The sequence below is a fragment of the Varroa jacobsoni genome, unplaced genomic scaffold, assembly GCF_002532875.2.
Source record: "Varroa jacobsoni isolate VJ856 unplaced genomic scaffold, vjacob_1.0 scaffold_1478, whole genome shotgun sequence".
NCBI lineage: Eukaryota > Metazoa > Arthropoda > Arachnida > Mesostigmata > Varroidae > Varroa > Varroa jacobsoni.
In genome coordinates, this window is record NW_019214380.1 from 58,799 (window position 1) to 84,628 (window position 25,830).

Here is a 25,830-nt window from a genome sequence, read left to right on the forward strand (position 1 = left end):
TATATGCTATACATTATATAATGATGTATAGCTGCCAATGATATACGGATAATTAAAAAATAAAATGAATATTGTTTTTGAAATTGTTTTACAAACTGGACATTTGGGTTGTCATTCCAACAAAGGCACTTATTGTTTATTATTTATTTATCTCTCGGATTCAGCTAAAGGTACTTTTTTCCGGGCTAGTAAAAAGGATATTGTATTTCTCATGTATTTCTCAGACAATTTTTGAAAACTTTTTCGAAAAAAAATTTTTTCGACTAACAGTTTATTTCTTGAACCATGTCATAATAAAACAAAGTATTTCAAAGTTTATCTACTTTAAGAAAACGTGTTTGGCACGAAAATTTTATTTTCGATTGAACTACATACCAGTAGCAGAATATATATCTATACTGTTTAGTAGAAAAAATGCTATACACGAAGCCCGATGATCCTAGCTAGAAAACATTACTTCAGTACTTCACTAGAATAGACAATCTACTATGCAAACGACTTCGAGAAGTTACTCCCTTCGATATATCTCTCGGAGTTTTACAACCGGTATGTATGCTCTGATGTATAATATATACCGGGTTTTATATTTATTAAACCCGGTTGAATGATATCTTACAGTTCACAAGAAATCCAATTGAAAGCTAAAAATCACATTAAATCATTGTTGTTGATAGCCGTTCTTATCTTACATTCAAAGTAAACATCCAGTTATTCCCACATCGATACTGGCAGTTACATATAGGCTTCATAAACACGTACATTTATATGAACCTTTTTCAATATACTGCCTTGCAGACACCTGAAGAAACCGTAATCTATTAAAAAAAAAAAATAGACACTTCAGGAATTTCTTCTGCATGTGTTAGGAATACCATTCCTATTCTTAATAAAGAATAGTTTTTTTATCGTTGAAGTAATGCTCCTTAATTCCGATTATAGATTTATAGCAGATGTCTGTTAAATTTTAGTTCGGTAGAAAAATAGTATCTATTTTTTTGTTTGAAGTGTTCGTTTTCTCCTTGGTTGCCCCGCTGTTTGTTCCTTCACTCCATCCATTCATACGCCCGTTGCTGAACTTCTAAAAAGCATACTTATAAATCGAGTGGAATATAAAATTATATACAAGTAAAACTTTGTGTAAATGTAAGTTGTCTGCGAAGTGTGTCCCTTCTATTTTAATTGCCCTGCTGGGCAGATTGGTGTAGAATTAAAAAATCGAATGTCGTTATTTTTGAGAAGTCCCTAGGCAATCATATTTTCTGTGTCCTTACAATTGCGTTCAGTGACCATGTCGGCCTATACACTAATGGGTTATTTTTGGCCCCGAACGAGTCTGGGTAGCACAATAAGGATTGCATAGTTTCAGTCTACTAAAAATGACCTTGTCATCTATATCTTATCCATAATCTCTGCAAATAGATCTGGATTCTGGGTTATTAATCACTTGACTAGATTTGCAGGGGCGCCGTCCGGCCGCGTAGATTGTATACTTTTTGAGGATTAGACAGCTCGAGTTACCCTGCGCGGACTGTGGAATTTTGTTGTCGAGCTACTAAACAGTCTTTTTATAACATCAGTTACAAATTCAAGCTTGAGTTTATTGTTAGAGTCAGCGTCAGACATCTTGCACATAAATATTTTACAGGTTCATCTCCACACATTGTTATTGAGCTCATCTATGAGTTTGTCCTAGTAAAGTGACTTATTTGCTCTAAAGAGACTCCTAAACTTATATACAAGTTGTCGGAGATTCAATTCTAGTGTTACGAGCGTAACATTCTCGTTCTTAGCAACCTTCTTAAATCAACACACAGTCTATTTTACTTTTAATATTGGAGTTCTATCAGTAGTTCTTAGTGAGCTTTCTAAGGCCATCATTCAGATTTTGGCGCTCTTTTTTTAGATTAATTAGGAATACCAGTGTGAAGGCTTGTTGATCCGTTCTGTGATTCCAAATAGCCGGACCAATGTTTGCTTAAGAGCGTAAGGTCAGCGTGTTTTTATTATCGCGGTTACACATGCTCTACTTCATGTAGAAGTGACCAGGAACGGTCTCGACTTCGTGACTTAATGTTCAATGGGTTATACGATGTTGGAGGCTGGTAGAGATAGTTTCGGGATCGATAGCCGAGGCAGCTCCTCCACCTGCACGCGTGAGTGCAGTTAATTTTATGTAGGGTATTTGTCGCCATGCAGTTTTTCAGAGCATTTTACCTAGACGTTGCATGACTATTACTCCGCGAAGTAGAATGTCCGTTAAAGCGATCGACTATAATTAGATTGCTCCAATTCCTAAAGCTAAGCCCGAATTGAATTTCGTGGGGCCAGTTATCCAAGGGCGGCAAAATTTACACTAAATCAAGAGTAAGTACCTACGATTGAGTAACCTTCCATTCTCATCGAAGATGATTACCTGTCATTTACTACTGGTTGTAACACGCATGTTGGAGTCGTAAACGGTAACGTTTATTGCGCCTCTTTGGTTTATGCGTTATGCTCCATTTCACTTTTCTAATTAGGCTCAGCGAGTATGCTTATCTTGACTTTGCTAACGGTTACAAACTGCTCCCACAAGTCGCATGCCAGCCTTGATTTATTTGAATTTTATTCTTGAAAAACTAGTTTTTGTCATTGTAATGTTTGTTTAGCTTGAGTACTAGATTACCGGTGGGGTTCCTCTCAATAGGTGAGGTGCCCTAACCTGTTCGCTTGGTGATCATCAGTACTGCAGTCAAACCAGTAATAAACATTCTGGAAAACGCTTTACAGGTAATACTCTTAGTCCTAATTGTTTCGTTGCTACCTCCTTTTTCTTAGCTAGGTGGTTGGTTGCCTAGTGACTGCGTTTAAAGCAGTTTGAGCAGAGCTTTTGTGGACATCAGCTCCTTACTCGAACGTAACCCACTTTCTTTTGAACTTGTCTAAGTAGCTCCCCTATTTCAAGTTGCCTTATGGCGGTTATCAGCGTTCAAAGCTTTTCCTAGGTTGTTGTACTCCGCCACATTTACCTATAAAGTTGACGCTATGTTTTATATTATCATGAATTCATGAATGCCCCTAATAATGAACCGTAGGTTCCGGTCTAATATTTTGCCTTCGGCTGTCAGGTTAATCGCAGCTGCTATTTGCGAGGAGAATTTTTTGCGTTGCTAGCTTCTTTTTTTTAACCGAAAAATTCAAGTTGCGTTCTCCGTCGATGCTCAAGTCCGATACTATGATACGCAACATTATCCGCGTGGATCTGTGTTCCGGAAATGTTTGTGGTTTCCTGCAATTTCAGGGAAAACCTACTATTAGTATGACCAGTCTCGTATCTCTGTCCTTAAGAATATAATGCTAGGGTGGTTGTCTTTTCTGACTATTGGCCAGTGTTTTCTGGTGAGTTCAATAGTTTGCTTTTTACCTGTGAGTAACACTAGATTACAGCGAATATTAGATACTGTTTCAATTTCTGCTATGAATAAATCTAGATCGGTTTGATTTTGGGCATTTACATTGCAGTTGTTTTCGCTAACCGTGTGTGATATAAGGCATTTCAACTCAGAGTCATAATTTTTTCCTAGGCTCAGACAGACCTTCAGAAAATAATAGACGCTAATGTGCGCACACGGATATCGTTCAACTGACCTAAAATTCACATCTTCCTGTGGGAAAAATTGAAAAAGCACTGTCATAATTACGTGTTTTGTAACTCTATTTTGGGATACCTTCTGACCAAATTCTGGTCACCTAACGAACACGATTTATTGTTCTAGCACGGTATTCAACACGTTTGACATGATGGAAGCTCCGAAAAAACATTACGAGGTTTAGAACGACTAACTCCGATAAATGTCATCAACTAAACGCCATTCCGCCTGTCAACCGAAGTGACTATTAGCTCTATAATCTCTTAAGTGTTGATGTAATTTACGATGGATACTTAAATTGCAGGTGCGGAGGGATTACCTTGGGACAACAAATTGGTCACGCAATTATTTCGCAGTGTAACTTGAATTCGCTATTTGCTCCGGTTTCTTTTTTTTAAACACAATAGGCGGCTGTGTCACTAGTTCATCAGCTATAACTGACATAATATTATCAATGCATTTTCGTATGCCAAAGGTCCTCTGATCATTAAGTGAAACCTACTACATAGGCCGAAAATTTAAGGTAGTAAATAATGGTTTCAGCTGAATATTAGACAGAGTTTCGCTAATTCTATTATCCAACGTTCATAGTTATGGGCTAAGAAATCTATTGCATCAAATATCTTGTGGTACAGCTGAAGGCCCCTCTCTTTTCTTTTAGAAGCTGAGAATCCTTGAAGATAAGAATCCTTTTTCCAAATACTTACACTCAAATTTATTTCTTTATAAGATACGAATTTATAATATTTGCTACATACTAAGCGTACGTCGAATCTCCAACACGCCAAGCCAGTGCCTCTTTTACTTCAACTTGGATATATTCTTGTTCTGTGTATTACCTGCCTACATGGCTTTTTCATCTAGAACATCATACTTTAGTTTCATGCATACACACATAATGGTTTCTCGAGATTAATAAATTACCCTTTGTGATTAGCCCATAAATACATGCGTGTGCCACTTTCTCAAGCAACAGTTACTCGACATTGCCAGCCTCCCATTCGTCGTGCGTGTTCCAGACTCTATTACTCAAATATTGGGGGTATCCGGGGTATATCGTCTCTGCAAAACTTATTCAAACAGTTGGCCTAAACAAATCACTTGCTCTAGCATCCCTGATGAAGTAACGAATAGATATGGCTCACTCAGCTAATCCATTGTTGAGCCATCAATGCGTGCCGACGACATGAATTTAGCTCTAGCTTTGTTGTTGTCGTCGTTTGTGTCATTTGCAATAAATATGTATTGTCATCTTATGTATTACTAACATAACCAACTAACTGACCATTGTCAATACTCACTGGTTATGTCATTGTTGTTAGTAGGGGCTTGTGTCGTTCTTGTAATCTATCTCATGAACAAAACATAATGATGGTACCTGGGTCACTTTTCCCCTGGCTCACGTTTGGTCCGCTTGCTCCTTTTTTGCCCTTGTAACACAGTCAAGGGCAGCGTGCGTCAGGGACCAACGATGCCTGGAGTTGTTGTTAATGTCGTTATCATTTTCGCTGTGGCTGGCCCAAGTAGTGGAAATCGTGGGTGGGGCTTTATGTATGTGTGGAGGGATTAGCGGTAGCCTCAGCCGTAGTTGCCCTCACCGAACTTTTCGTGCACCCTCTCCTTTGGGCCTACCCCTGGACGCAATAGCGGACATTGCAACCGCTAACACAACCGGACGCACGTTATTTCGTTAGCTGTTGGCGCTGCCCTTACGCTCATCCGTTAGATCCAACGGTGTTGTGGCCGATAACATACCGTTAGTTAACGCATCTGGCGACGATCAAGTGAATCAAAATGCAAGCTGGTCATGTGGCGATGCGCGCGGAATAGTATTACAGTACTTACAATGCGTATGGCAAAAAGAAATCTATTGTTGGCTCTGTGCCGTGCCTTGTGTAGACGAACTTGAAGGGGAATTCGAGCGAGAAACAAGGCCGAGATATGTTCGATAACGAGAAAAAAATAAGGATTAGCGTTCACACGTATGTTGAAGGCTCTGCCGAAAATTAGCAAGCACAAATCACGCTGCCATCAGTAGCGCAGTCAGCAAAATTCGGAGCAATCATTCGTTAGCAAATCCGAACAGGGCATAGACTTAAAAAGACCAAGTGTTTGTTCAGACGTGAATGACAAGTACTTTGTTGTTATGTGAGGCTGCCAATTGATAGACGTTTAGGTTTGAAGACGTACGTGAAGAGTTTAAGGATCGAACATCCGTGCGATAACACGCACCTGTTGTCGAAAACTACTGTATGCTTTTCATGTAAGGCGCCTGTATTGCAATACGAATGTCTTGGACACAGACGTTGCGGGAGTGTTTCCTACTGGGATGGACGATTCGACGGATGTGAACTTCTCTAAAGGATAAAATATAGTATCTAGATACTGTGTACGCCGCGACGCAATTCGCGGCTATGCAATTCCCATGCAGATTTTCTCTTTACAGGATGAGTTACGGTGTCCTGATGCGCCCTATCATCTTACTACTATCGTGCCCCTTTTGCAATCTGTAAGGGACTTGTGGGCGTCCCTCAAGAGCCAGAATGTGGCCCCACTTCTATCAGGCCAGCATGCACCTTTGCGCCATACTCGTACTGATTATAGGTAAGTACACTCTGCGTAATGTCTGTCATAAATAAAATAGCAATGTGGTACCACCGTCCATCACTGTCAATTCCATGTAGAGCTACGAATCACTTAAGCATAAATGAGTAGCAGCCTTGAGAAAATCCTACTATTTGACGCACGTATATACAGCGAACTTAAGCCTATATATAAATAATAGAAATAGATACTGTTAAGACACAACCGAAAAGTAAAGCCCGCTTATAGAGCTGCGGAAATAGGCGATTATGTACATAACAGCCACTGCTGCATCTGAAGTTTCACCTTTGATCAAATCGTTTGAATGAGAATGACATTTGAATACGTTTACTATGCTACTATATAAATGCCCAAACAACATTTGGCAAGGTGGACAAATTCTATTGACGAGGTTTTGAAAGTCGTCAAAATTGCCAATCCTGCTGTTCTGCAGGGGATTTGCGAAAGTTTTAAATGTTCTCTCAGCTTATTTAATACTTATAGTTACTAGTAACTAGTGGCCGCAACTTGAGAATTGCTTACACCATCGTAATTATGATTCGTTGGCATCTGTCCTTGGCTTCGTTCGTCCAAATAATGAATGTAAAGACGAAACAAATGATTATACTTTCCATTTTTTCCTTTAGCTTTGTTTACAGAAGGGGTAAATTTTAGATAGCAAAATATGTGCATAATTTATTCAAGCCGATCATTCTAAATACGGATAATTGAACACATATATATTCAATACGGTACGACATCTATTCTGAAATGGAACTAATATCAGATAATACAATGAAAACATAATACTTTAAAAACGCAAGCAATTTTTAAAAACTTTTCAAAACGAGAGGTAACTTTCTGTGCAAGATATAAAAGCCTGCCAAAAAGGAAAAAACAATCAACTGATTTAGCAAACTCGTTATTAAAATGATTGAAGAGCTTATAGTGTTAAGCAATTATACGAAACATGTCACATATTAGTGACGAACTTCAAAGTTTATGAAAACCTTAACACTATAAGCCCTTTAATATAGTTTATTTATAGTTACAAGGCCACAGTGATTCTTAATTGTTAACCCTTATTATAATTATTATTATTATTATTATTATATGCATACTCAAGCAACAGACCTAAATATTCCAGCTAGTGTGGGTCATTAACGATACTCTTTGCTTCCACCGAATATATATATATATACGAGACAGTCGTTAACACGGCGTAACATATCGGTATTTACTATAGACGGAGTGTTAAAAAACAGTGAGATTCAAGATTGGGCATAAAACTTCACTGACCAATCCCACCTGTGGTCAGCCAGCGAAGTGATTAAGTCATTCATTGGGGTCAGGTGCACTCAACTTTAGTTTATTGAAGTTCCTACTAAGATAAAGAAGATTATGAACAAAACGAAGATGCGCGTGAAAAGTCAGCGGCAGCGAATTAACTTGAAGAACTGTCATCTTCTTACGACCCTCGCCCTCTATCGACGTCTCTCTCGTGTGTAATTGACCGAACAAGGCACCCTACTTGCCCGTGCAGTCGGATGCAGCTTCAGGTTGAAGTAGCGTTCGGTTTTATGCCTCAAGCAAACGCTGCTATCCGTTCCGGACCGACCCGCCTTGTCGGCGCTGACATGCGAACCGCAGTATAGGCTAAGAACTTACAATTGGCCGTTAGACTGTGGCGCAGGCGAGTGATCTTTTTGAAGAAGTAAATATTTCGTCGTATGGACAACAAATTTATACGAAGACGAAGCCGACATGAATAATCGCAATCTCAGGCTAAAACAACAACGGTTACATCAACTGCCCTGTTGTGTGATGATTGTCTAGCTTGTTGCGGAATGTATCCGATTCACCATATATGAGGATTACCTCCTATATGACTATCCGATATATGTAATGTTGTATCTCTATAATGAATTAGAGCGCTACGATAGTGCTGGTTGCTACTCCAGTAAATGTAATTACCCTGTTAAACTAGTGATGCTCGCCGCACTTGACCCTATTATGAACTTCTGTTTATCATAAATGCCTATTTTAGACTTCTAAATTAGGACATACTATAGGGTGTTGTGGCCATGAGCCCCTATACCATTGGAGAAACTCGTCAAGTTTATAACCAGATTATCAATGTCCGTTTGATGTATACTGTAAGCTATGATGCATGAATGAAGTAACTGATCGTATTTAGGTCATTTTCTACGTTTCGTGTAACACTTTCTAATTGATTCCCATAAAAGCCTCAGGAACTTGGCATATAACCTCATTTTGTGAATGAAAGAAAACTTATTACATAATATAAGTTATGGATGAAGTGAAAACGCTCCGTTAGATAGAGATGCTTAGTTTGTTCGAGCTGATGATGCCGCCGACGCTTCTTTGAATCATGAATATTGAACACGTCACTGTTATTTATGGATGCCTTTACAAATCTCGACGCATCCGAAGTACATACGAAGGGTTCCTGATAAAGGCAACAATAGGATTGGTATTATATAATCCGAAAGCCGTTAGGAGCTATCATTAATCGCTGAAGGGCAAAGCTTGCATATTTTTTCCCATTGTCTGCTCGTCTTTGTCTTTCCTATTTGTTTATGCAGTACCCGCCCCTGCATAAGGCTCAGCCATCTACAAAAACTGTTCTGTTCGTCTACGGCACCATGTTTGCCATTGAATCAGGATTCGTTATTAGCACTGCCTTGCAGCTTGCGTATTCACTTAAAGTGCTTCATATATATATATATATATATATATATATATAGATCTATTCAATAATTCAAAACTATTAGAAAGTATAAAAGCTCCCCATAATTGACTCTATAGCCTCCGATATATTCTATTGTTAAACAGACTCAATGAATGGTTGCTAGAGTAGGATTTTCAGTATGCGTTGAGTTCTGTTTGGGGATATACGTCTGTAACACGCTAATGGATCAATCTACTTATCTACACTTGTAATTGTCTTTTCTATAGCCAAAAACTTAATACTATTCGGAAAGTGAAGTGTTGTCCGTCCAAGTTAATATACGTTTGAAATACCAATCGTGTGATGGAGGTAAAGGATACACATTCTAGCTAGATATATGAGGACGCTTTGCAGAAAATTTTGAAAAGAAACGTACAAATAACAACATATATTTAACGTCAAGATTTCAAAAAATTAGCAAATACGCGAGATATGACTCATCAGCGTGATGTACCATGAGCGTCCGATAAATTTTGTTCCGACACTCTTTTCGATAAGCCTTAAGAATTTCAAAACGCCTTGCCTAAAATGCCACCTCTATAATCGCTCTGTAAACTACCGAGCCGAATGCCTACAGTGATACGGTGTCAAACGACAGCTCTTGTAGAGGTTCCCTGAGGTCCGTTGCAGGTTCTTAAGTTATCCGCTCGTTACTTCCCGCAGCCCTCTGTTGTCTTTTTGTTTCATACTGTAGAGTACAACCGGGTCATCGTTTTATAAGCTTTTGTTATAAGCTAGGTTGTCCAGGTTGGATACAAGGTAAAGCCAGCACATTTTACCTTGTGATGAGGGCCAACCGTCTGACGTTTCGCGGCAGCACCGGCTCCAGAACTCGAAACATTTATTTGAATCAATTTCAAATCTATTTTCATATGTACATGTGGCGGAAAGCAAGGACCACGTGACATTTTAGACAAAGTTGCTCGCCAGTTTAAGAGAGATTTTCCTTTTACATCTGTTGAAATAGCAGGAGAGTATAACTTAATAAAAAGACGAGTAAAAAGAAAGTAAGAACTTTTAAAGCATGAAGATTGGCTATATATACGCTTTATACGTACAATATATTGTCTGCTACAGATATTCTCTCATGCTTTGCCATAAATTTACGCAAAATCCTTGGCAATTCTTAAAATAACTACAGATACTTTCCTTCGCAATACAATGATACCGCGTTATCGCTAGTTCTGACGATAATTCAGTACATTACCTATCCACGTCTATTGTTGCCACCGTATATGTTTAGGATGTGTTAATAATTATCTTCGATCTTTTTTCTTTACGTCGTTATGCATCATGGCAACGATCACGCGCAGGCAACAGCGTCAGGTCGTGTGCCGATGTCACGCAGCCTTCTTTGCCATTTTGCTCTTACTGTTCCTTGCCTGCTGTGTTGTTGTTATTTTTGTCGTTTCCTATCCACTGCGATCACTGAAAGCGTCTGTCGGCCCAGCAAACATAGGGGCATTGATTAAATCGTTGAAATCCTCTTCCATTGTTTGGCCTCGTTATCCCATTGAGCATCGACCTGTTGTAATCAAAACGATCTAGTGGGCTTCCCGAGGCTGTGCTAGAAACTTATTCGAAGCTGCTGAACTGCACGATCCAGGATTCAATCGACGAGATGTAATGCACTTCGTCGCCGTTGGTGCTGCCGTTTGCGCACCGTGTGTCGTTATCGGTGTGTGAGTGAGTGTGTGTGTGTGTCTGGTGGAAGCCCACAAAGACCTGGAGAGCTCCTTATTTCTGCTTTGAAGAATCAGATGCATATTAGGCCGTTTACGCGGCTGCTGGTCAAAGCTATACTTGAAAACGCTGTTCTACTAAAGTCTACGTTATAATTTTTATTTAATTTTGCTTTCTTTGAAATTTCATTGGCTGTTCTTTTTCAATTAGCTCATTTCCATTGTTCGCCTCATGCTTTTCTTATATTTCTGACTAACGCCAGAGCAAAAGTTCATTCAATAAGGCGATACAACGACTCTAACATACTAAATTATCTTTCGGCGGAGTCGATTGTCGGCCACGCTGTTGTTAAAGGCAGCAGAATTAAATGCTGGTCAAATCTGCCACCCGGTGCACACGGTTTTCGTCAGCAGGTGAAGATAATCTATGATAATCGAAAAAATAAGGCTTCTAATTACGAACTTAAGATATATAGATTACTATAAAATAGAGAGACCTTGTGTTTATTCTACGATATATTCGATGTGCGTGTGCGTACAAAATAATAATTCACGATCCACTAAACTTTGTATATTACGACTAAATGTTATTATGCACGAAATGGCACAGTAGTAGTTCGAAAAATAGGCGGTATTTGGATAAATACCAATTACGGGCAACCATGCTTCGCACATAGAACGGTAATTAAAGCGTTGCGAATCCGAGTGAGCAATATTCCCTTTGCGTCTGCTCCTCGTTATTTTAAAACCGTTGGAAAACGACAGTTGGGGCCTAACGTTTGTCACTAGTCTCAGTCGTATTGTCCCTGAGTAACTAAGACGTGAGGCTTCCTTAGTGTGCTGATAAAGCCCGAACTAGATTCGTTCTTATCATAAAGCACGATATTCTATAAGTGAACATTGATAAGCTTCATGTCTATTTTATTGGCGCTGAGCATAGTCTTAAGCATAGGAGTTAAGTGAAAAGAAAGGCCAATCTGTTAGGTCGCGTCAGCCTCCAGCAAGCATAAGTAGACTACCACTCGGCCGACTGGTGGATTTTTTCAGCTTCGACTTGTCCGAGACGTTAACCCTCCACCGACGCTTCTAAAATTGACCTTTTTGTCTCTAGTTTAGCCTTATCTATCAAAGAAATAGATAAGCCTAAAAAAATCATCGCCTGCGAAAAGAGAAATGATGGGTAAGTGAATTAACAGGCGATGGCGAGAAAAGATCGCTACTGAAAATTTCCATCTGAGTGTCGCCCTGAGCCATTTCGTGTACGTAACAATTACTGGTCTCACGTGAATGCATTACTACAGTAAAATATTGCTAAAAAGGTGGAGGGCAAAAAAGCGAGACTGAAGCAAATTGTTTTACATAGAAGGTGCATAAGTTTCAGTGCGTCATGATAATAGAACAGATCATAAGATAATAGTGTAATAAGATTGCAATTAACAATTCGTGGGATATCAATTAGAGACTCGCATAGTTTTAAATAGCGGCTAACATTGTTTGTGGTACCCAGCGAGAAAGACGTGTGAATGGGATGGATTTACCTAATTTTAAATTGTCAGGACCTTGACTCCGTGACGGTGCAGTGATAACGTGCTCATCTGCGAAATTTAAGGCTACGTAGGAGTGTAAGTTAGAAAAAAAAATAGCGTAACCGTAATCGTTTTGTGTTTCTAGGAACCGGCCGTCTGAAGCACTGCCTAACAGCAATGCCAGATGTACAATTAAACTATTCACTTTTTTCTCAGATTTTAAGGCAGAAGCCTTAACGTACATTGTATAATACTTATGAAGGGCAAATGAAGACAGGTACTGAAATTGAGAGAATCGGATTAGAATAAAGTAAAGTCGGGTTCACATGCACGGTTGGAAGTAAATTAGACGTATTGTTATAGGAGCCCCGAATAGCCTACAATCGTCTTCATTTGTTTAGGATCGCTATGGCATATGTATATAATGATATAAGCCACAACAAATAGGTTGATGGTTTTTAGCATCGAGAAAAATCGTTTAATTAATAAAAAACGAAAAACCTTATTCTGTAAGTCGATTTGCCACTAAGCTTAGAAACCCAGAATGATTAATTTCCATTTCAAATAAATTAGAAGATGATCCAGCCGGTTTTGCTGTACTTCATAGATAAATAAGACCCATATTCTTTCGTCTGGAAGGGTGTATTGGCAGTGGTAGGTCGTGTGTCATCTCACAAACGAAACTCGTGTATGATCGTGAAAAGCTTAAAATTACTACAAGATACAACAATAGATCTAAAACAGTCTTAAAAATATATGAAATGAGCCAATTAATGCTGCCGAAACACGGATGATCAAGATATTTTCACGACCTTTACATACGAAATGAATGAACACATATAGTCATCCTATAAAATAAACAATTATATGAATCTACTAAGAAACGCAAACAAATTACGCTGTTAATGTTACACCTTAAAGAAATACTGATAAGTAATTGTAAAAATAACAGAGGCAGAGAGGGATAGTTACATGACAAAAAGTAAAGCATATATTCTAAAGCTATATTTATCAGAATATATCGAAAAACTTTTACGCGCTAATAGATGAAGAGCTAATAGAAGAGCAAACATAATGGCTGACTAATGGCGACAATGTGAGTAAAATTACAAAATAAAACTTATTTAGTAGTTTAATATACATATATGAGAATCAGCCAAGAAAAATGGAGGTTTATCTCTTTTGTACTGCGCTGCATACAAACAGCATCAGGATCAGTGAACTTAACGTGGTGACGTATCTTCTTCTTTACGTTGATGTAGGACAACTAGAAACCTTTAGACTTTCCATACAATGAATGTTTGAAATGAATTCGTGCTGTTTGTTGTCCTATTTTTCCTTTTCATTTTGTTGAACACGATTTCGTGGAATGAAACCCATCTGAAAATATTTTTCGTTAAATACAGATTCTTCATACATACTACGCCCGTGAGTGTATTCGACGTTCTATATGCCCCTTAAAAAATTTGTTTGTTTAAGGTAAATGTGCTCTAGTGCCTCGGCGAATTGCATTATCAAGAAGAAATCGGAAGAAAAATACATACATACTATAGAAGCTAAATGTGTAAAAGGAAACGTAGAGATAAGATGCATAGGGCTTTATATAATCAGCAAACCGACCATGATGACCAAACTCTAATTTTTAATCGATCACATAAATAGAACAACCTAATTTATTCTTCTCGATGCAAACGTTCCTTGATTATATCTGTGAGATAGTATTTGATTATATACATCGGCGTTGCGGATATTTACGCTAGCATATTATGTCCTTCGAGCACTTTGAGAAACTGCCGTATTCATTATAACGTTTTGGTACATTTTACTAACTTCAAAAGTCGTAAAAACCCTGACACCTTTTGTTTGAATTTTATTCTGTCCATTAAATATATCGATTCTTCGCTAATCATTTACTCTCTCCACGGATTACTTCACTGTCGTGTAGGTGATGCATTGTTCGAAGTCGTCGCCCGTCTATTTGTCTGGAGCACGTTGCTCATAGGATGGGTCCATGTTAGCGGAATCACAAACTAACCAGGGGCTAGTAATTTTAGATCCGTTTAACTCAATCAAAAAACAAAGGGAAAAAAAGCAATTTGTCTTCACCAGCCGACTTCAACGGAGCATGACCCTATCGCGTGAAAGCTGTTCATTCCTCCTGATTGTCGAGCATTAAGTACTATAAAGGAAGATATGAGTCAATTATATTCCGATGGTCGAAGCATAAGAAACTTAAGAGCTAGCATTTATTACTTAAAGCACTCTATTAGGATTAACCCTCAGGCGACGGTACCGTCGATGTAAAAACATTACGTGTTTATTGGTAAGATGGGAGCGGATTGCTATCTATTGGAGATAATAGAAATGCAAAGAAAAAGCTTTTTAGAAATATGCAGGAAAGAACGATGAACTCACCGGTGAAGCTTTGTGAGAGAGGAAAGCCTGAAACCTTCGCATTGCCTTATTCTACTTCAACAAAGGGCAAAGAATTCCAAAAAGACCTTGTAATAACATCGAAAAAGGCATAAAGAATAAGAGACGTTAGCTTGATTACGAGAGCTATTTCGAATAAGAACGGGTGGGATCTGAATATACATATATACGTAAACCAATAAAAACATTCAAACTGAGTCATATCCGGTTAAGCATGTATCTACTGGTCAAATACTCTGTAGTTTTATTGTGCATTTTCCTATTTCAGATAACTGGGCGATGCGTTTAGTCCTATTTCGATTGCGTTGCACAGATCTGTGAGACGTGTTCTGTGTTGAGCATCCAGATATATGATGGAGTTTATTGACAGATGAGCGCAATGTGAAATTATTCTGTTTAGGTAGCCGATGTGACGCCGTACGATTCATATCTGAACGGGAGATACTGGAAAAGAAGACATATGGCCGAAAAATAGATGGGTCTAACTTGAAGGACATTTTTAAATGACATTTTACGCTATCGTTCATCGAAATGTCGCAACTCTCTTTGCGTTGATTTGCTTGTGTTTCGCAAGTCCAGTTGCTAGTCGCTGCGATAGATAGTTAAATGCACAGATCCATGGTCTCGAACTAACCTCATATCTATTGAAGTTCTGGAGTAAAAATGCCAAACCCATTAGCAACAGGACTTCGGAGTTAGAAGCGTTCTATTTTTAAGCTTTATGAATTTTACGACGGCAATAGGCATTGTCATAACGAGTAGGGCTCATACGCCAGCGCATGTAACCTCTTTTTTTATTACTAATGGAAAACATGGCGCTTATTAAAAATCTTGTATAATTCAATCAAAACCTACAATATGGGATACGTTTTGTGAGCCTTGATTGCGTTGATTCGCAACCGTTTTTGCAGAAGACCAGCAACCTTCTAGTCTGTCCTACAATGACACACCTATTTTTCCTTTGGAGGCTTTCTTATAGATACTATGGGCATGAGGGCTAAAAGCGAATGCGCATACGTACAATATGTCAATCTGAAGCAGGACAGGTACTCCGAGCCCACTGCATTAGCTATGTCCCAAGTAGCAGAAGCTTATCAACTGTGTGCTTCAACATGCTAGTGAAAGCCACAATGTTCCTTAATACAGTGTTCAAATCTGTAAACAACAAGTATTACATTATCTATGGAAGAGCTATATGGACAGGGGTTCATCAGGGCATTTATTGGCGTTTACTTGTTTAATTAAGTGCCTCCCTGTTCTCATAAACTAAATTGGTGACTCAAGCTATTACCCTTACTGTGGTGCGTTTTTGCTCTGTCCTACAGTCGCTCCTGAATATGTTTGCAACTACAAACATTAAGTGGTGTGAAGCTGTATCTAAGTATCATTAATGTTTGCCCCCATGTGTGTCCTTGTTCCACATTAGAGAAAGCTAGTAATTAATAGAATAGATAATAAAATAGCTGGGTGCCTAATCATTTAACTCAGATCGTTTCAGCTCTCTTCAACGAGCAAACAAACGCCATTTCGTCAATGGAAATGACACTTAACAACAATTACGTATGGGACGGGCACGTCTCGGTCATCGGGATCGACTTCGAGTTAACCAAATGAGCATGTCAGATTGGTAACAAACAAATAGCTTCACCCTACATTGACCGGCTTATTTAAGGCTGTTGTATTTATTATGTAACAGAACTTACTACTTTTCCCACTAGCGATGGGCTCTATTCAAGTAAGCGGGACAGGGATAGGCTTGTCTTGCATTGTTCATTGTAAACTGTTCGGGCGCGGCGCTATAAAAAGACTATAGAAATGTCCCTGATTGCCAAAGAGTATAGATTAAACGGTGACGACGCATAAAACAGATATCTTAGTAAATTTGTAGTTATAATAATACTGCAGGAAAATAAATTGGTGAACATGGACTTCATTAGAGGATTGTGTGAACCGAAACGATGCCGTAATACCGACCCTGAGTGTGATATATCGCGAACGAATGTTCTTCTACACGTGTTGGCTTAACAACAAAAGGGGAACATGTCGGTGCTAGGCTAACAAAATTTCTCAGGAAGCTGAAAAATTTTCAGAAAATAAACATATCTACAGAGTGATTTGAGAATAACTGCATCAATTAATTTAAAAACTCGAGAAAGTGAAATTTAAGAGCAAATTGTAAAGATGTAACTTGATGGAAGCCTTATAGCGTAGTAGCCTGACAGTTTTATAGCGAAGTTTTTCAATTTTTTCTAGGCTTTACCGTTCTCAAGGTAATCGTCGGAAAACTAGAGTAAACGGAGACTCCTACACGTTACGTGCATATCTAGTGAGAACCTGTTAAGCGAATTTAAACGGGAGTGGATACTTTGAGAATACGATGTATGAATATCTTGCAAATATCGTTCACACAAGACCAGCGTTGAAAAAAATGTTTCTTTTGTTTTAAGGAACACTGCCGAACGGAAGAGCCAGCGTGAAATTGAAGCAGTCAACGGCAGATTATAGAAAAACGCTAAAAAAGGAATCACATTTAGGCAAGGAACAGCAGCTCAGCCAGCAATCATCGCAAAGTAAGGTTATTAACAGGCAAACTTCTGTCAAGTTAGCATGAACTTTCAGTTGTTTCGTCATGCGACTTATCGTGCACCAAGTTCCACGCGACTCGTTTCCATATCTCACCGCCGACCTAGTAGTAGATGACGTTCAGGGCTAGAGTTTGTTCTGAAATAGAGCATCGGAACTCGTGCGAAGCTGTGCTTTAAGTCTGAAGCTATTCGTATGGGGCCAATTAATAGTTAGCAAACTAGCACACAATTAACGGCAACATTATAGCAACAATATTTTCCAATTACTACTATTTCTTCGCTGTTCGCTGTTAAGTATAATCGAACATGCAGAGCCCTTATTTCAGTTGATGGCACGCATGTTTATGGCAGCGGAAAACGCGACAATGGCAGCTCAATAATTATCGTTGATACTTCCTCGCGGCTTCGAGTGTCTAGGCGTCGGCGTTCAGTTCTTCAGCTTGCCTCCATGTTGAAGTGTGTGACTGGATGTAGTCCACTCTCATTTCACGGCTATGGGTGTTTTTGCGGATATCTGGGCGATGGAGCCCCGGTGGATCCCATCGATATGTGAGTTCATTGTTGAGTTTCTGTCAGTCGTATTGTTAGATATTACATCCTTTCTAGTAGAGAAACAATATCTCGCTACTTGACCAGGTCAATTTAAGTTTAAAAACATAATAGACAGATCGTTGAGTCAAAGGTTTGTCTAACTGACATGGAGGTACTGCTTAGAGGTAGACCCAAATCAGCGTAAGCGAGACAAAGTGGGTTTGTGGTCGATTGTAATGCAATTATTCAGTTCACTGACTCGAACCCATTTTTGTGAGGTAGATCATAAGAGCTACCACATAACAACATTTCGCATGAGCATTTTTTTGCAAATGCCACTATTCAGCTGCATAAATTGTGGACTGACGCTTAAGGATGATACTTAGAATTCAAATTGAGGACAAATAAAAGCAACATACGTTGTATAGATATAGCTTTGCTTGTTAGATTGACGTCGGCTTCCTCCTCTTGCTTTGCTCTCCTGCTGAATATGCTACAAGCTGTATGTGGTTGAAGACAGATATCAAATAGGTAGCAATTTGAAAGGTCCTCATCTATGTCCTATAACCTTGCAAATACAAACCTAAGCCGTATCCGCTAGTAACGATTTTACGACAAACTTTCGCCAATCCAGAGATGTATGCCTAATATCTTGAGACGTTATCTAAGACTCTGATTATTTTCATATATAAATATTGTTTTGCACGAATCTTTCTTGGTTATCACTTCTATTATTATGAAGCAGGTGTTGTCTCGAGCATGACTGGTGTTACTCAGCGACGCACTGTTCGCATCTATCGACATATTTGCTCCCGTACTATTGGCACTGCACCGGATCGGGATTCGCTTATTGCAGTAAGGATATTAACTGAGCGTCAGTTTGAGAAAAGGAATCTCGAAAAATTGCTTATTCAACTAGGATCTACATGGAAAAAGTGAAGTGATAAAATGAAAAAGCATTTAGTTTGTTCTATTTCATGTTTGTAGGTAAAAACACGTCCGAGTACACACAGGATAGCACTAAATGCAAACTAACTAGTAATGTACCTACGCGCAAGTTCGAATTTATGACATTACATATGTTCAAGTGTCACAGGGAAATTCAGGCCATCACGGGGAAGATACGTTTGATGCATACAAACTTACTAGGTGAAACATTACTATAATGAGCAATACTTGGCTAAACCTGTACTCAACTTATGCGTCCACTTCATCTACAGCCTTAAGCGATTCGTTTGGTCCCTATACTGGCTGCGGTCAGCAGCTTTGCGAATGCGATCTGCAGTTCGCTCATTGCATTAGTCGGTACCCTTGTCCTATAGATCGGGCGCGTTGTCGCTACCGGGAGCGTTCCGTCACACGAAGCGAAGGTGGATAGCAGGAGCTGAGCTCTGCCCTCAACGAGTGGAGGGGACAGGTAATTGCATTCAATTTCGACGATTCTCAGTTACATCTTTGGCATATCAGACAACGTTTATAGCAGTTGTTTACTGAGCTTGTCAAAGGTCATCGAGAGAACAAGAGAATCGGGCGACAGCCGTGGCTCCGATCGTTCAATGGACGTGTAACGAGAAAAATATTTATTTTACGACTGCAGTTAACGGGTTACTGACAACAGTTATAAGTTAAAATAATACTCCCTTGCAAGTCTGATGTAGAAAGAATAAAAATAATTACAGATTATCTGAACAATCAAGTTGGTTCTACAAGCATAGTAACTTAGCCGCGTTATCTCAAACTAAATGTGCCTTTGGTTGTCGAGCAAGGCTCTTTCAGTGAGATCTTTTTCAGTTGTAAAGGAGTTACCTTCAAGATTGAGCAAATGATCAGTATGTTACCATAGGCCTAACGTCAACTAGCACGAAATAGTAATAGGCCTTATGCTTAGCTTTTCGGTAGTAAAGCAGAAAAACAGCGTAATTTAGTCGGTAGCAGTCTTTTAGTTTATTAGAGACCTACTTGATGTTTGTGTCTCGGCCATTTAAATATTCGATGGGAGCACGTTTACATACAAACTAGCTCCCTGAGACTTCTAGAAGGGGTACTCAATAAACGACGGAGCTTCTACGGTCAGACATTAAATAAAATGTTATCTTTACTATTAAAAACATACATAATTGTTCGATTCGTTTGTAGAAAGCGGCTAGCGCTTACCAACTAAATAAGCGTAAGTGTAATATTAAGATGCTTTTTATGCATTGTAGTGATAACATATTCGTTGTTTCTTTATTTAATCACGTCTGTGGTGCACTACATGTCCGTGGGTGGCGGGGCTTGAACCAGCGACTCCGGCTGTCCTTCTTCAGCTCGAGGTAATCACATAGTAAAATTGGCTTACTTCTTTGGCAATAACATAATAAAGCTTTTTTGTCATATGATTATCTGTTAGTTTTGAAGTGATTCTCTCTCACTCCCTCCGTGTTTTACTACTTCTTCGCTATTCCAGAGCGATGGCCCATGTGCGAAGAGAGCGATTGGGGACCTCGTAGACCACATCCTCAAAGACGCTGATGACGACGATGCAAAGAAAAAACAGTGAGTACAGGAAGAAAAGAACGCCGATGCTCGTCAAGGACGTGAAATCAATCCCTATACGTTGCATAATATGCCGGACAATGTCCTCTTCGATTCTGTTTGAAGTGTCGGAATACGACAATGATATAAGGCTGCTGATTCATTGCTTTTTGAACAGTAGAGCTTACTTCTCGCTAATTCGTATCTAGAAGCCGGTCTAACGAAATCCGTCATAACTTGCACGCAGACTCTTGATAAGTTTGTAACTTGTCGCTGTGCAGGTGAAGAAGAAGAAATCTAAGACCAAGGTCAAGTTAAGCGCGGGCATCCACACGTAGCCATTTTCCCAAAACATAAGGGCAAGGGAGGATACAATGAATAAATGGCAGTAGCAATGGGAAAATCCACGCACTTACGGAGGAGGAGAACCTCCTGGCAGCTGGACCCGACATCTAATACCAGATGTCAGAAAATGGTATAGCAGTAGTCAGGGAGAGCTAACATATTACCCTGCCAAGTTTTGTCGGGACATGGACAGTTCCAGACATACATGACAAAGATTGGCAAAACGCAAGTGGACATCTGTGTGCTCTGCGAGTCGGGCATGGAGGACGGAGTAGAACACACTCTACCTCACTGCCAGGCACTTAACGTGCTCAGAGACAAACAGGTACGCAGGGAAGTACTAACAAAGAGCAGTGCTAAGGAGATGGTGGATATGATGATAAAGGACAGGACGAACTGGGCCAAAGTTACGGCTTTCTTTGACGATATGATGAAAAGAAAAGAACAACTAGAAAGGAAGAGGCGTAAGAGAATAGATGAAGGGCATACCCGAAACATTCATGGGCCCGATGCACAACAACTGGAATTAGCGGAAGTACAGGGAGAACGGCCACCCTTGAGATCTAGAGTTTACAGTCAGGAGGAAAGCCAGAATGGGGGATGGACTGGAACGGCTCAAAGGGAAGGAAGATGAAATGACCGTTCCTGCAAGTCATGGTTTCGAAGTAATATCAAACATATATCGAACCATGGCCCAAGCTGATAAAGGGGTCCAGGGTTTAGTGGGTGAGAGTCCCACAGTACCGGACAAAGCACAGTCAATGATGTCCGGTCTGCATAATGCATTTGCCCTTAACCTCCAAAAAAAAGAAAGCCATTTTCCCAAAGCTATTTGCCAAATGCCCAAGCAAACATCGAAGTGGAAAACGACCATAAGGAACACGCAAAGGAGCCCGTCAGAAAGATTATTTGGCTCAGTTGGTACTTTACATATATTTCTATACGGCATTTATGTCACCTGTGTAAATAAATGATACCTACTATGGTGAGAAACAAGGACCGTTGCACGAGAGACAAGGTTGAAGCATGGAATACGAGAATTTACTACAAGCGCTCAATTCTTCACCAAGTTTAACAAAAAAAAGGTCATGTCCTTGATACGGTATTATAAATACACTTAGCAAAAAAGATGCGTCTTTATACGTTTAGATTCAAAGTTTCATTTAATAAGCATGCATACATTTCATACCCAACCATGTAAGCGAAGTTGGGGTTTTCAGCTTCACTTATATTCAGTGCAGAAATAGGCATCATCTTGAAAAAATTATGTCTTTCCTATTCACTTCCCGATTGGTCGTAAAGTTGTACACGAAGGCTAATGCACATTAACCTAAAATATGGAATTGTTGGCGGCCTGAGAACGAGGAGAGAGTTTTCGAAGAAGAAAAGATACTACCAGTATGCTGATAATGTCGAAGAAACACGCGTGGGCGATGTGTAGGTACGAATCTGAGCGCGCACTTCGTGGCTTCCGTAGCAGCATCCTAAGGGTCTCAAGGACTGGAAGCTGTGGGACACTCTTGGAAGACGAGGATCAGCGTGGAAACCTTTTGACCCGCTAACAGAGTACATAGTATTCATATGAGATGGGATCAAATTCATGGATTGTTTTGGTGTGCTGAAACTTCTCGGCTATCTCAAAACCTTAATCTAAAACAAATGATTGCATCCAGCTGGCGGGCAGGGACACTGCATGAATAGTCAATTCTTTCAATAGTTTTTTGACAGACAAATATTTAATATATAATTAATATAAATTATTTTTCACAAAATCAAAAAATTGTACATTTTTACTTTAAATAACTAGTTATTGTGTCTTTCAGATCCGTATTTTCATCATTATGATCCACCGTTGGACGTATCCACTAACCTCCAGAGTTGCTATACGCTACTTCTGATCAGAAGTCCGATTCGCCAAAGAAATCTGGGTCTCGAGTGCCAGATTGTGCCACCTCTGACGGAGTATTTCCAAATTTTAACAAAGCAGGCTCAGGCGCTAATGGCGAACCAAACTTAAATGAGGCAGGTTCAGGCCTCGCCGGAGTTCCAAAATTCAACGGAGCACGCTCAGGTGCCGATGGAGCACCAAATCTCAGTGGAACAGGTTCAAGCCCTGACGGAGTTCCGAACTTCAATGAAGCGGACTCAGATGACAGTGGAACTCCAAACTTTAATGGAGCAGGTTCGGGTGCTGGTCTTCAGCGCAGCAAGATCTGGTTTCGGCCGAGTTCCCGATTTGTGTTGAACGTGGAATAAACTTCGGCATGGAAGGGTGCTTTGGTGGAAGTATCGGCAGTACGGGCATTAGAAGCCACGAAATCGAACGCATTCGCAGGCAAAAAACATCGGCGGGAAAGAAAAAAGAACCCATTACTTCGGTAAAGATGTCTACCTAACTCTAAAATAACTAAAAGTTCAATTTTGGCTTTCCATTGGGAGACGAAATGCTAATATTATAATAAATTCAATTTCTTTCTTCTGTGATTTCTTTCTTTTTTACCGTTGCCCGTGCTGTGAACATAGCTCCTTATATATAATATTCTAAAAGGTTTAAACTGTATAGATATAAATTATTAACAAATATGACACTTCTAGGCTAATATCGACAAATGGTAATTCAGCCGAAAGTGCGGAGAACACCAGTGAAAGAGCTACAGGATTTTTCCAAATATCATCCATATTTGACAAGGTAAGGAAGATGAGGTGCGCACCCTTAAATAGGGTAGCCAAGTGTCAATTGTTACATGCAATGAAACCAAATTCCGACTGCTCCTTAGGGCAGCGGCGGTACTATGGACAGCACAATCAACAGTTTAGTGATCGGGCTCTATCCGGCGGAATTGTAGGTCAGCAAGGAGAATAGTATCATGGGAAGCGGCTAGGGATGTACTGGCAAAGATACGACTTGGAACGGCTCTCATATAAGTCTGTTTATTCAGCCCCAGAAATCGTCCCGGCTATTCTTCCCAAGCCCCTGCAGGGTGTAACTAATAGTATATGTTATAGATTTTCTTATATAGAGCCATACTTAATAGAAGACGTCTTATAAAAAGGAAAAAGAGGCATGTCTATTTCATATGTACAAAGCAGTTTCGGCATCGTGAAATAGACAATTCGTTAACCTGACGCTCGTCGATCGTTGTCATCAGACCTACGTATCTTGTACAAAGATGTATTAGCCATGAATTGAATGATAGATTATTTTAACTTATTGTTCAACACCAGACGGCGTAAAACTTGAAATATTTGTAAATTATGTTGTTAATATTCTGTTTTTATATGCAATGTATTATGTGAACTTAGATACTATATGCATTGTATTATTTGAATAACAGCTTTACTGTAGACACGGTTGATGATGAGACAAATTATGATACCAAAAAAATACGTAGCTATATAGCTTGAAAAATGCGCATCGAGCGAATGTAAATGCCATAGAAAAGTGTATGTAAATAAACAAGAACGATTTATAATGAGTATACAAATCAAGCTACAGTAATTCTCTACTTTGAATTGATAGTAGTAAATTGCGTAACACGACGTTTGTTAATAATAGGTACAGCAAATACCGTAGATACGTAAAATTGTATCGTGTTCGCATATTGTTTTCGAAAGAATAAAAGTAGTATTAAAATATCGTTAAAGTTCAATAGATCTTCTGAACTAGGAGTGATTGCAAAGCGTGTATGGCTTGTGTTTGCAAACATTCTCCCCATAAGGCGCAGACAATAAGTCAGGCAGGTACGGTTGTTTGAATATAACGGGCGCTGCTACATTTGATCGAAGGTAACCTTCTTTTAATTTTTTCTTCAACGACTACGTATTCCGCTTTTACATAAAATTCTACAAACTATAGAATCCTGGAACAAGCAAAGCAAAGGTCCTACTTAGCATAGAAATTGTTTTGACAGTATAGCGTTATCTTTATAAAGTTTAAAAAAGAGTAAAAAACAGCTTCGAGTGTATTTACCGACATTTTTTCAGCACTATCCTCTGAAAATAAAAAAAAATGATCTAGTGAGCAATTGCCGGTCTCCTGCTTCGAGACTATTTGCTTTAAATTTTGTTACTTATGAAAAAATCGTTTTGCCATTTGTTACGAAGTACCATTCTATTTCAATTCTTCGGCATCTCCATGACTCTATTTTCACAGCTGCTGTTTCAGTCGGCATACCATTTATTTTTGACACAAGCACCTGATGCGTCTTCAGAACGCGCTCAAGTAAATCAGGATTGGTTATCGAAGAAGATGTCATCCGCAATTAACCGCTACCTATGATGTCCAGTAAACAGCCTAACCGATTCATTAACAACGGCTCTCGTTAATGAAAGGCATCCTTTTTTTTCATGAAAACGCGAACTGAGATTTTGTTAATTGGCAAGCGTACTGTAAACTAAGTAAAAAGGCAATTCATAGGGTTCCCCTCGAAAAATGAGGAAAGGGTCGTGGAGGTGGAGAAATACGAGGGTTACAGATGAAACTGCGAAGAAAGCCTACTCTACGGGTAATTTTTAGAAAGCACACGACTAAAGTTTGGTGAAAGGATGCCAAATAGGTACCTAAACGAAGTTACCGGAAGAGAGGCATTTTGTGCTGAATATCGCTTAGCATTCTTCTCTAGTTTACATTTGTTTCCATATTGACGGGTTTGGAATACCTTGATACCAAAGTTGATGTCGAGGCGAAGTCCCGCGATCCTATTAATGCTCTTCGTTAAATGAAGTCGCGGAAAAAGGTTAACCTCAATATTCGAAAAATTACCATATTTTTTTGGTCTTACAAAGCATCGTGTACCCCATTATAGAGTAACGACAACGATCAGCCGGGAATCAAAAATGCATCATTGGTTAAATCGACTTGATAGAAGTTTTACTTTGAGTATATGATTTTTAATTAATACATTTTGAGAAAAGGCACTTAAGCAAAGCTTTCATGTAACGCTACTGGATACTCTTGCTACGGACAACATCGACCCCGACGTACGAATAGTTAGCATATTCTAAGGAAGAGATGCTATATATCCGCAAGGATGCCGCTTACCAAGTATCTGCTAGCGACACTATTACCATTAATATTGTTCTTATTCAAGTATTACATATTTTGATAAGCCTGAAACGTTTCGACTCCAACGTCACCTCAACGATGAAAGCGAATTTGTTCAGATGAAGCTCAAGGCTTCTTAGTTAAATATATTGCTTTACTGTGCAATGTTTTAAAACAGCAAACGAGTACTAGAAGAATATGACGCG

General features: G+C 39.3%; 1 protein-coding gene across 4 annotated transcripts; it reads left to right on the plus strand.

The window, feature by feature from the left end:
- The first annotated feature begins 5,283 nt into the window (after positions 1–5,283).
- LOC111270492 (uncharacterized) lies at positions 5,284–24,069 on the plus strand. Of its 4 annotated transcripts, none has more exons than XM_086972506.1 (10): positions 5,284–6,233; positions 17,053–17,175; positions 17,517–17,739; positions 18,467–18,576; positions 18,942–19,138; positions 20,005–20,033; positions 20,168–20,256; positions 22,404–22,958; positions 23,176–23,269; positions 23,358–24,069. In XM_086972506.1, the coding sequence occupies exons 1-5, from the start codon at positions 6,173–6,175 to the stop codon at positions 19,097–19,099; spliced, it is 675 nt and encodes a 224-aa protein (XP_086828632.1). In that variant the 5' UTR covers positions 5,284–6,172; the 3' UTR covers positions 19,100–19,138; positions 20,005–20,033; positions 20,168–20,256; positions 22,404–22,958; positions 23,176–23,269; positions 23,358–24,069. The 4 variants fall into 4 exon arrangements, with proteins under 4 accessions (XP_086828632.1, XP_086828633.1, XP_022706478.1 ...); XM_086972507.1 differs by having other exon boundaries at positions 23,427–24,069; XM_022850743.2 differs by having other exon boundaries at positions 23,176–24,069.
- The last annotated feature ends 1,761 nt before the right edge of the window (positions 24,070–25,830 follow it).

Coding starts and splice junctions, on each gene's coding strand:
- LOC111270492 (XM_022850743.2), top strand. CDS start 6,173: ATGTGGCCCCACTTCTATCAGGCCAGCATGCACCTTTGCGCCATACTC. Junction 6,234..17,052: donor CATACTCGTACTGATTATAG/GTAAGTACACTC, acceptor TTTTGTTTTAAG/GAACACTGCCGAACGGAAGA. Junction 17,740..18,466: donor CCGGTGGATCCCATCGATAT/GTGAGTTCATTG, acceptor ATTATGAAGCAG/GTGTTGTCTCGAGCATGACT.